Source organism: Mycteria americana, unplaced genomic scaffold (assembly GCF_035582795.1).
Source record: "Mycteria americana isolate JAX WOST 10 ecotype Jacksonville Zoo and Gardens unplaced genomic scaffold, USCA_MyAme_1.0 Scaffold_243, whole genome shotgun sequence".
NCBI classification, from domain to species: domain Eukaryota; kingdom Metazoa; phylum Chordata; class Aves; order Ciconiiformes; family Ciconiidae; genus Mycteria; species Mycteria americana.
In genome coordinates, this window is record NW_027445582.1 from 20821 (window position 1) to 30766 (window position 9946).

At 69.7% G+C, this 9946-nt stretch overlaps 1 protein-coding gene across 1 annotated transcript in view; it reads right to left on the minus strand.

Moving 5' to 3' along the window:
* XAB2 (XPA binding protein 2) overlaps window positions 1-9940 on the minus strand; it is a gene marked incomplete at its 3' end in the record, with an annotated part of 30757 nt that extends 20817 nt beyond the window's left edge. Inside the window, exons 1-4 of the mRNA XM_075489636.1 lie at window positions 9872-9940; window positions 5068-5265; window positions 1245-1379; window positions 321-485 (exon numbers count right to left, since the gene is read on the minus strand). Coding sequence (XP_075345751.1) covers window positions 321-485; window positions 1245-1379; window positions 5068-5265; window positions 9872-9880 — 507 coding nt within the window. The remainder of the gene's footprint in view (window positions 1-320; window positions 486-1244; window positions 1380-5067; window positions 5266-9871) is intronic.
* Window positions 9941-9946: the final 6 nt, after the last annotated feature.

Sequence of the window (9946 nt, forward strand, 5' to 3'; positions counted from 1 at the left end):
TGGCCCTGCGGTAGCGTGGGGACAGGGGACCGGGGTGGTGGCCCCAGGGTGGCGCGGGGGACAGAGACCCAGGGCGGCGGCGGCCCTGGACGGCACGGGGACAGGGGACCGCGTCCGCGGCGACGCCAGGGTGGCGCGGGGACAAAGGACGGGCGCTGCGGTGGCCCCGGGGGACAGAACCCCAGGAGCGCGGTGGCCCTGGGGCGGTTCGGGGAACCGGGGTTACGGTGGCCCCGGGGCGGGGTGGGGGAGGGAAACGGAGGCCCGTGGTGGCCCCAGGGCAGGCGGGTGACCACGGGTGGCAGTTGGGGACACGTCACCTTCTCGAAGTGGCCGCTGCGGATGTAGCAGTCGGCCAGGGCGCCCCAGAGCCGGCCCAGCTGGTCGGTGAAGCGGGTGAGGCCCCCCCGGATGATGGCCCCCGCGTCCAGCGAGCGCACCCGCTCCGGGTGCTGGGAGAGCAGCTCGCACAGCTCCTGCCACAGCTGGGGGGGGCAACGGGGGGGGTCAGCACCCAAAGGGACCCCCAGAGCCCCCCCGGGACCCCCCAGCACCCATGGGACCCCCCAGCACCCATGGGAACCCCCAGAACCCATAGGACCCCCCAGCACCCACGGGAACCCTGCAACCCGCTCCGGGTGCTGGCAGAGCAGCTCGCACAGCTCCTGCCACAGCTGGGGGGGGGGACGGGGGGGGTCAGCACCCAAAGGGACCCCCAGAGCCCCCCGGGACCCCCCAGCACCCATGGGACCCCCCCAGCACCCACGGGAACCCTGCAACCCGCTCCGGGTGCTGGGAGAGCAGCTCGCACAGCTCCTGCCACAGCTGGGGGGGGCAACGGGGGGGGTCAGCACCCAAAGGGACCCCCAGAGCCCCCCGGGGACCCCCAGAGCCCCCCCAGGACCCCCCAGCACCCATGGGAACCCCCAGCCCCCCTTGGCACCCCCCGTTGCCCCCCCAGCACCTCCCTGGTGCCCCCCAAAGCCCCTTTCTCCCTCCCTGACCTCCCTGGCACCCATTAGTACCCCCCAGCACCCATAGGTGCCCCCCCCCAGCCCCACTGGGTCCCCCCCCAGCACCCATGGGTGCCCCCAACCCCCATTGCCCCCCCCCCAGCCCCTCGTCACCCCTCCAGCACCTCCCCGGTGCCCCCCAAAGCCCCCTTTCCCCCCGTCCCCGACCTCCCTGGCTCCCCCCCGGGTGCCCCCCCCCAGCACCCATGGGTGCCCCCCCAGGGTGCCCACCTGGTAATTAGACTTGCCCTCCTTGGAGACGAAGCGCTCGTCGTTAACGAGCCGGGCCAGGCGCACGGCGGCCTCGTCCAGGCGCCCCACGGAGCGCAGGTACCCCACGTACTCCTCCGCGCTCTCGGGGCTCAGCTGGGCAGGGGACACTCAGCGGCTGTCCCCAATGTCCCCAATGTCCCCAGTGTCCCCAATGTCCCCAGGGTCCCCAATGTCCCCAGGGTCCCCAGCGTCCCCAACGGCCCCAGTGTCCCCAGCGGCCCCAACGTCCCCAGTGTCCCCAATGTCCCCAGCGTCCCCAGCATCCCCAACGTCCCCAATGTCCCCAACGGCCCCAGTGTCCCCAGTGTCCCCAATGTCCCCAGTGCCCCCAATGTCCCCAGTGTCCCCAGTGTCCCCAGTGTCCCCAGCGTCCCCAACGGCCCCAGTGCCCCCAGTGTCCCCAGCGTCCCCAGCATCCCCAACGTCCCCAACGGCCCCAATGTCCCCAGTGTCCCCAGCGTCCCCAGTGTCCCCAGCGTCCCCAGTGTCCCCAACGGCCCCAATGTCCCCAACGGCCCCAGTGCCCCCAACCCTGTCTGGTGCCACCCGCGCTGCCCTGTCCTTGCCATGAAGATCTGCCATCGCCTCTGTGCCCTCTGTCCCTGCTCTGTCACCTCTGTCTCTGCTCCGTGTCCCCTCTGTCCCTGCTCTCTGTCACCTCTGTCCCTGCTGTCCTCTCTGTCCCTGCTCCATGTCCCCTCTGTCCCTCTCCGTGTCCCTCTGCCGTTGCTGTCCCTGCTCTGTCACCTCTGTCTCCACCCTGTAACCATGCCACCTCTGTCCCTGCTCCGTGTCCCCTCCGTCCCTGCTCTGTCCCCTCTGTCCCTGCCCCGTGTCCCCTCTGTCCCTGCTCTCTGTCCCCTCTGTCCCTGCTCCGTGTCCCCTCTGTCCCCCTGCATACGCACCTACGACCTGTCCCTGCCCCATGTCACCTCTCCCTGCTCCCATGTGTCCCTGCTGTCTCTGTCCCTGCTCTACGTCCCCTCTGTCCCCGCTTCGTGTCCCTGTCCCCTCTGTCCCTGCTCCCTGTCCCCTCTGTCCCTCTCCATGTACCCCTCCTGTTGCCATCCCTGCTCTGTGTCACCTCTGTCCCCATCCCGTATCCCTGCCACCTCTGTCTCTCTCCATGTGTGCCTACAGCCTGTCCCTGCCCCGTGTCACCTCTGTTCCTGCTCTGTCACCTCTGTCCCTGCTCTCTGTCACCTCTGTCCCTGCCCCGTGTCCCCTCTGTCCCTGCTCTCTGTCACCTCTGTCCCTGCCCCGTGTCCCCTCTGTCCCTGCTCTGTCACCTCTGTCCCCGCTCTCTGTCACCTCTGTCCCCGCTCCTTGTCCCCTCTGTCCCTGCTCCGTGTCCCCTCTGTCCCTGCTCTCTGTCACCTCTGTCCCTGCCCCGTGTCCCCTCTGTCCCTGCTCTGTCACCTCTGTCCCCGCTCTCTGTCACCTCTGTCCCTGCTCCGTGTCACCTCTGTCCCCGCTGTCACCTCTGTCCCTGCTCCGTGTCACCTCTGTCCCTGCCCCGTGTCCCCTCTGTCCCTGCCCCGTGCGTCCCCGCCACTTCTCTGCCCCGTGTCACCTCTGTCCCTGCTCTGGGCCACCCGTCTCTGCCCCACGCGTCCCTGCGACCTCTGTCCCTGCTCTGCGTCACCTCTGTCCTCGCCCTGTGTCCCCCCCGCCCCTGCCCCGTGTCCCCCCCCCAATGCCTCCTGCTCTCCCCACTCCTCTCAACGTCCCCTGTCCCCCACGTCCCCCTCCCACCACCCAACCCGCTCCAACCCCTGCCACCCCCCAGAAGTGGCTGCCACCACCCTGGGGTGACACTGCCAAGCGTGCCACCACCCTGGGGGGACACCACCGGCTGTGCCACCACCCTGGGGGGACACTACGGGGTGTGCCACCACCCCGGGGTGACACCACCGGGTGTGCCACCACCCTGGGGGGACACCACCGGCTGTGCCACCACCCCAGGGTGACGCTACGGGGCGTGCCACCACCCTGGGGGGACACCACCGGCTGTGCCACCACCCTGGGGGGACACTACGGGGTGTGCCACCACCCCGGGGTGACACCACCGGGTGTGCCACCACCCTGGGGGGACACCACCGGCTGTGCCACCACCCCAGGGTGACGCTACGGGGCGTGCCACCACCCTGGGGTGACACCACCGGCTGTGCCACCACGCTGGGGGGACACCACTGGCTGTGCCACCACCCTGGGGGGACACCACCGGGTGTGCCACCACCTTGGGGGGACACCACCGGGCGTGCCACTACCCTGGGGTGACATTATTGGGTGTTCCCTTGCCCCAGGGGGGACGCCACTGGCTGTGCCACCACCCTGGGGTGACACTATGGGGCGTGCCACCACCCCGGGGGGACACCACTGGGTGTGCCACCACCCCGGGGGGACACTACGGGGCGTGCCACCACCCTGGGGTGCCACCACCGGCTGTGCCACCACCGTGGGGGGACACTATGGGGCGTGCCACCACCCCGGGGTGACGTTATTGGGTGTTCCGTTGCCCCAGGGGTGCCACCACCAGGTGTGCCACCACCCCGGGGTGCCACCACCGGCTGTGCCACCACCCTGGGGTGAGGCTACGGGGTGTGCCACCACCCCGGGGTGACATTATTGGGTGTTCCGTTGCCCCAGGGGTGCCACCACTGGGTGTGCCACCGCCCCGGGGTGCCACCACCGGCTGTGCCACCACCCTGGCGGGACACTACGGGGTGTGCCACCACCCTGGGGTGACACCACCGGCTGTGCCACCACCCTGGCGGGACACTACGGGGTGTGCCACCACCCCGGGGTGCCACCACCGGCTGTGCCACCACCCTGGGGGGACACTACGGGGCGTGCCACCACCCTGGGGTGACGTTATTGGGTGTTCCGTTGCCCCAGGGGGGACACCACCATCTGTGCCACCACCCCGGGGTGACACCACCGGCTGTGCCACTACCCTGGGGTGACGTTATTGGGCGTTCCCTTGCCCCAGGGGAGATGCCACTGGCTGTGCCACCACCCTGGGGTGCCACCACCGGCTGTGCCACCACCCTGGGGGGACACTACGGGGTGTGCCACCACCCTGGGGTGCCACCACCGGCTGTGCCACCACCTTGGGGTGACACCACTGGCTGTGCCACCACCCTGGGGGGACACTACGGGGCGTGCCACCACCCTGGGGTGCCACCACCGGCTGTGCCACCACCCTGGGGGGACACTACGGGGTGTGCCACCACCCTGGGGTGCCACCACCGGCTGTGCCACCACCTTGGGGTGACACCACTGGCTGTGCCACCACCCTGGGGGGACACTACGGGGCGTGCCACCACCCTGGGGTGCCACCACTGGCTGTGCCACCACCCTGGCAGGACACTACGGGGTGTGCCACCACCCCGGGGTGCCACCACCGGCTGTGCCACCACCCTGGGGGGACACTACGGGGCATGCCACCACCCCGGGGAGACACCACCAGGTGTGCCACCACCCTAGGGGACACTATAGGGTGTGCCACCACCCCGGGGGGACACTATGGGGCGTGCCACCGCCCCAGGGTGCCACCACCGGGTGTGCCACCGCCCCGGGGTGCCACCACCGGCTGTGCCACCACCCTGGCGGGACACTACGGGGCGTGCCACCACCCCAAGGTGCCACCACCGGCTGTGCCACCGCCCTGGGGGGACACTATGGGGCGTGCCACCGCCCCGGGGTGCCACCACCGGCCGTGCCACCGCCCCAAGGTGCCACCGCCGGGCGCGCCACCGCCCCGGGTGCCCGCGGGTACCTTCAGGTAGCGGCGGTAGACGCGGACGGCGGTCTCGGGCAGGGGGTAGCGGCGCACGAACTGGAGGTAGAGGGGCCAGACGCGGTGGTGCTGGGTGATGGGCAGCGCCCGCAGCGCCCGGTCGAAGGTGCGGCGCGTCCGCGTGATGCGGCCCTGCTCCACCAGGAACTGGCAGTAATCCAGCCAGATGCGGGGCATCTGGGGGGCAGGGAGAAGGGGGGAGAGAGAGGGTTATGGGGCTGGGGGGGGGGGGGCTTGTGGGGGCGGTTGTGGGGCTGGGGGGGAATGTGCGGGGCTGGGGAGGTGTGTGAGGGCAGTTATGGGGCTGGGGGGGGCTTGTGGGGGCGGTTGTGGGGCTGGGGGAGAACGTGTGGGGCTGGGGAGGTGTGTGAGGGCAGTTATGGGGGTGGGGGGGCTTGTGGGGGTGGCTGTGGGGCTGGGGAGGTGTGTGAGGGCAGTTATGGGGGGGGGCTTGTGAGGGCGGTTGTGGGGCTGGGGGAGAGCATGTGGGGCTGGGGAGGTGTGTGAGGGCAGTTATGGGGCTGGTTGTGGGGCTGGGGGGGAACGTGTGGAGCTGGGGAGGTGTGTGAGGGCAGTTATGGGGCTGGGGGAGGGCTTGTGGGGTCTGTTGTGGGGCTGGGGGAGAGCGTGTGGGGCTGGGGAGGTGTGTGAGGGCAGTTATGGGGGTGGGGGGGCTTGTGGGGGTGGTTGTGGGGCTGGGGAGGTGTGTGAGGGCAGTTATGGGGGGGGGGCTTGTGAGGGCGGTTGTGGGGCTGGGGGAGAGCATGTGGGGCTGGGGAGGTGTGTGAGGGCAGTTATGGGGCTGGGGGAGGGCTTGTGGGGGCGGTTGTGGGGCTGGGGGAGAACGTGTGGGGCTGGGGAGGTGTGTGAGGGCAGTTATGGGGGTGGGGGGGCTTGTGGGGGTGGTTGTGGGGCTGGGAGGTGTGTGAGGGCAGTTATGGGGGGGGGCTTGTGAGGGCGGTTGTGGGCTGGGGGAGAGCGTGTGGGGCTGGGGAGGTGTGTGAGGGCAGTTATGGGGCTGGGGGGGCTTGTGGGGGCGGTTGTGGGGCTGGGGAGGTGTGTGAGGGCAGTTATGGGGCTGGCGGTGGAGCTGGGGAGGTGTGTGAGGGCAGTTATGGGGCTGGGGGAGGGCTTGTGGGGTCAGTTGTGGGGCTGGGGGAGAGCGTGTGGGACTGGGGAGGTATGTGAAGGCAGTTATGGGGCTGGGGGGGCTTCTGGAGGCGGTTGTGGGCTAGAGAGAGAGTGTGTGGGGATAGTTGTGGGGCTGGGGAGGTGTGTGAGGGCAGTTATGGGGGTGGGGGTGGAGCTTGTGGGGGCGGTTGTGGGGCTGGGGGGGAACGTGTGGGGCTGGGGAGGTGTGTGAGGGCAGTTATGGGGCTGGGGGGGGCTTGTGAGGGCGGTTGTGGGGCTGGGGGAGCATGTAGGGGCGGTTGTGGGGCTGGGGAGGTGTGTGAGAGCAATTATGGGGCTGGGGGGGGGCTTGTGGGGGCGGTTGTGGGGCTGGGGGGGAACATATGGGGCTGGGGAGGTGTGTGAGGGCAGTTATGGGCTGTTGTGAGGCTGGGGGGGAACGTGTGGGGCTGGAGAGGTGTGTGAGGGCAGTTATGGGGCTGGGGGGGGGGGCCTGTGGGGGCGTTTGTGGGGCTGGGAGGGAGCATGTAGGGGCGGTTATGGGGCTGGGAGGTGTGTGAGGGCAATTATGGGGCTGGGGAGGGGGTTTGTGAGGGTGGTTGTGGGCTGGGGGAGAGCGTGTGGGGCTGGGAGGTGTGTGAGGGCAGTTATGGGGCTGGGGGGGGTTGTGGGGGCAGTTGTGGGGTGGGGGAGAATGTGTGGAGCTCGGGAGGTGTGTGAGGGCAGTTATGGGGCTCAGGGGGCTTGTGAGGGCAATTATGGGGCTGGGGAGAGCGTGTGGGCTGGGGAGGTGTGTGAGGGCAGTTTATGGGCTGGGGGGCTTGTGGGGGCGGTTGTGGGCTGGGGAGGTGTGTGAGGGCAGTTATGGGGCTGGGGGGGGGCTTGTGGGGGCGGTTGTGGGGCTGGGGGAGCATGTAGGGGCGGTTGTGGGGCTGGGGGGGAGCATGTAGGGGCGGTTATGGGGCTGGGGAGGTGTGTGAGAGCAATTATGGGCTGGGGGGGGGGGTTTGTGACGGCGGTTGTGGGGCTGGTGGAGAGCGTGTGGGGCTGGGAGGTGTGTGAGGGCAGTTATGGGGCTGGGGGGGTTGTGGGGGCAGTTGTGGGGGTGGGGGAGAATGTGTGGAGCTCGGGAGGTGTGTGAGGGCAGTTATGGGGCTCAGGGGGGGCTTGTGAGGGCAATTATGGGCTGGGGAGAGCGTGTGGGGCTGGGGAGGTGTGTGAGGGCAGTTATGGGGCTGGGGGGCTTGTGGGGCGGTTGTGGGGCTGGGGAGGTGTGTGAGGCAGTTATGGGGCTGGGGGGGCTTGTGGGGGCGGTTGTGGGGCTGGGGGAGCATGTAGGGCGGTTGTGGGGCTGGGGGGAGCATGTAGGGGCGGTTATGGGGCTGGGAGGTGTGTGAGAGCAATTATGGGGCTGGGGGGGGGGTTGTGACGGCGGTTGTGGGGCTGGTGGAGAGCGTGTGGGGCTGGGGAGGTGTGTGAGGGCAGTTATGGGGCTGGGGGGGGTTGTGGGGGCAGTTGTGGGGTGGGGAGAATGTGTGGAGCTCGGGAGGTGTGTGAGGGCAGTTATGGGGCTCAGGGGGGCTTGTGAGGGCAATTATGGGGCTGGGGGAGAGCGTGTGGGGCTGGGAGGTGTGTGAGGGCAGTTATGGGGCTGGGGGGCTTGTGGGGGCGGTTGTGGGGCTGGGGAGGTGTGTGAGGGCAGTTATGGGGCTGGGGGGGGCTTGTGGGGGCGGTTGTGGGGCTGGGGGAGCATGTAGGGGCGGTTGTGGGGCTGGGGGGGAGCATGTAGGGGCGGTTATGGGCTGGGGAGGTGTGTGAGAGCAATTATGGGGCTGGGGGGGGGGTTGTGACGGCGGTTGTGGGGCTGGTGGAGAGCGTGTGGGGCTGGGGAGGTGTGTGACGGCAATTATGGGGCTGGGGGGGGTTGTGGGGCAGTTGTGGGGGTGGGGGAGAGCGTGCGGGGGCGGTTGTGGGGCTGGGGAGGTGTGTGAGGGCAGTTATGGGGCTGGGAGGGGCTTGTGAGAGCAGTTATGGGGCTGAGGGAGAGCGTGTGGGGGTAGTTGTGGGGCTGGGGAGGTGTGTGAGGACAATTATGGGGCTGGGAGGGGCTTGTGGAGGCAGCTGTGGGGGTGGGGGAAGCGTATGGGGGCAGCTGTGGGGCTGGGGGGGTGTGTGGGGGCAGTTGTGGGGACTTGTGGGGGTGGTCGTGGGGCTGGGGGGGGTGTGGGGGCGGTTGGGGGGCTTGTGGGGGTGGTTGGGGGCTGGGAGGGTGTGGGGGGCAGTTGTGGGGCTGGGAGAGGTATGGAGGGCAGTTGTGGGGCTGGAGGGGCTTGTGGGGGCGGTTGTGGGCTGGGAGGGGAACCTGGAGGTAGTTGTTGGGGCTGGAGGGGGGCATAGAAGTAGTTATGGGGCTAGGGAAGACATGCGGAGGCAGCTATGGGGCTCGAAAAGGGTTGCAGGGGCAGCTATGGGGCTGGGGAAGTTATAGGGCTGGGAGTGGTTTGCAGGGGCAGCTATGGGGCTGGGGAAGCCTTACAGAGACAGTTATGGGGCTGTAGGGGGCTCGCAGGAACAGCTATGGGGCTGGGGGGTGTGCAGGGGCACTATGGGCTGGGGGGGAAGTTATGGGGCTGTGGGGAGCTTGCAAAAGCAGCTATGGGGCTGTGGGGGCAGCTATGGGGCTGGGGAGGGCTTATGGGGGGGGCAGCTGTGGGGCTCTGCGTCCCCCCCCAACGTCCCGTCCCCCCGCACCCCCGCCCCACCTCCACCTCCCTCCCTGCGCCCCCCACGCCCGTGTCCCCCCGTCCCCCCGTGTCCTGCCCTGTCCCCCCGCGTCCCCCACGTCCCCTCCCCGTCCCCCCGTCCCCACCCCATGCGTCCCCGCCAGCTGCCCGTGCCCCCCGTGTCACCCCCGTGTCCCTGGGTCATCCCCGTGTCCCCCCCCGTGTCCCTGTCCCCCGTGTCATCCCCGTGTGTCCATGTCCCCACGTCACCCCCATGTCCCCGTCCTCCGTGTTCCCCCCATGTCCCTGTGTCCCCCCCTTGCCCCTGGGTCATCCCCGTGTCCCCCCCATGTCCCCATGTCCCCTCTGTGTCCCTGTCCCCCCATCCCCCCGTGTCCCCCCACATCCCCGTGTCCCCCCTGTCCCCCTGTGTCCCTGTCCCCCCGTCCCTCCATGTCCCTGTGTCATCCCCGTGTCCCACCACGTCCCCGCATCCCCTCTGTGTCCCTGTTCCCCCATGTCCCCGTGTCCCCCCATGTTCCTGTCCCCCCGTGTCCCCACGTCTGTGTCATCCCCGTGTCCCCCCGTGTCCCTGTCCCCCCATGTCCCTGTGTCATCCCCATGTCCCCCCGTATCCCTCTCCCCCATGTCCCTGTCCCCCCATGTCCCCGTGTCCCCATGTCCCGTCCCCCCGTGTCCCCGTCCCCCCCACGTCCCTGTGTCCCCCCTTGTCCCCCCGTGTCCCTGTCCCCGCACGTCCTGTGTCCCCCCTTGTCCCCGTCCCCCCTGTGTCCCCGCGTCCCTGTGTCATCCTGTGTCCCCCCGTGTCCCTGTCCCTCCGTGTCCCCCGTGTCCCTGTCCGCCCCACGTCCCTGTGTCCCCCCGTCCCCCCCCGTGTCCCTGTCCCCCCCGTGTCCCCGCGTCCCCACCTTGTGCATGAAGACGAGGGCGCGCTCGTGGCAGGCGTTGGCCTCCTCGTAGGCGGGGTCCGTGGGGCAGCGCCC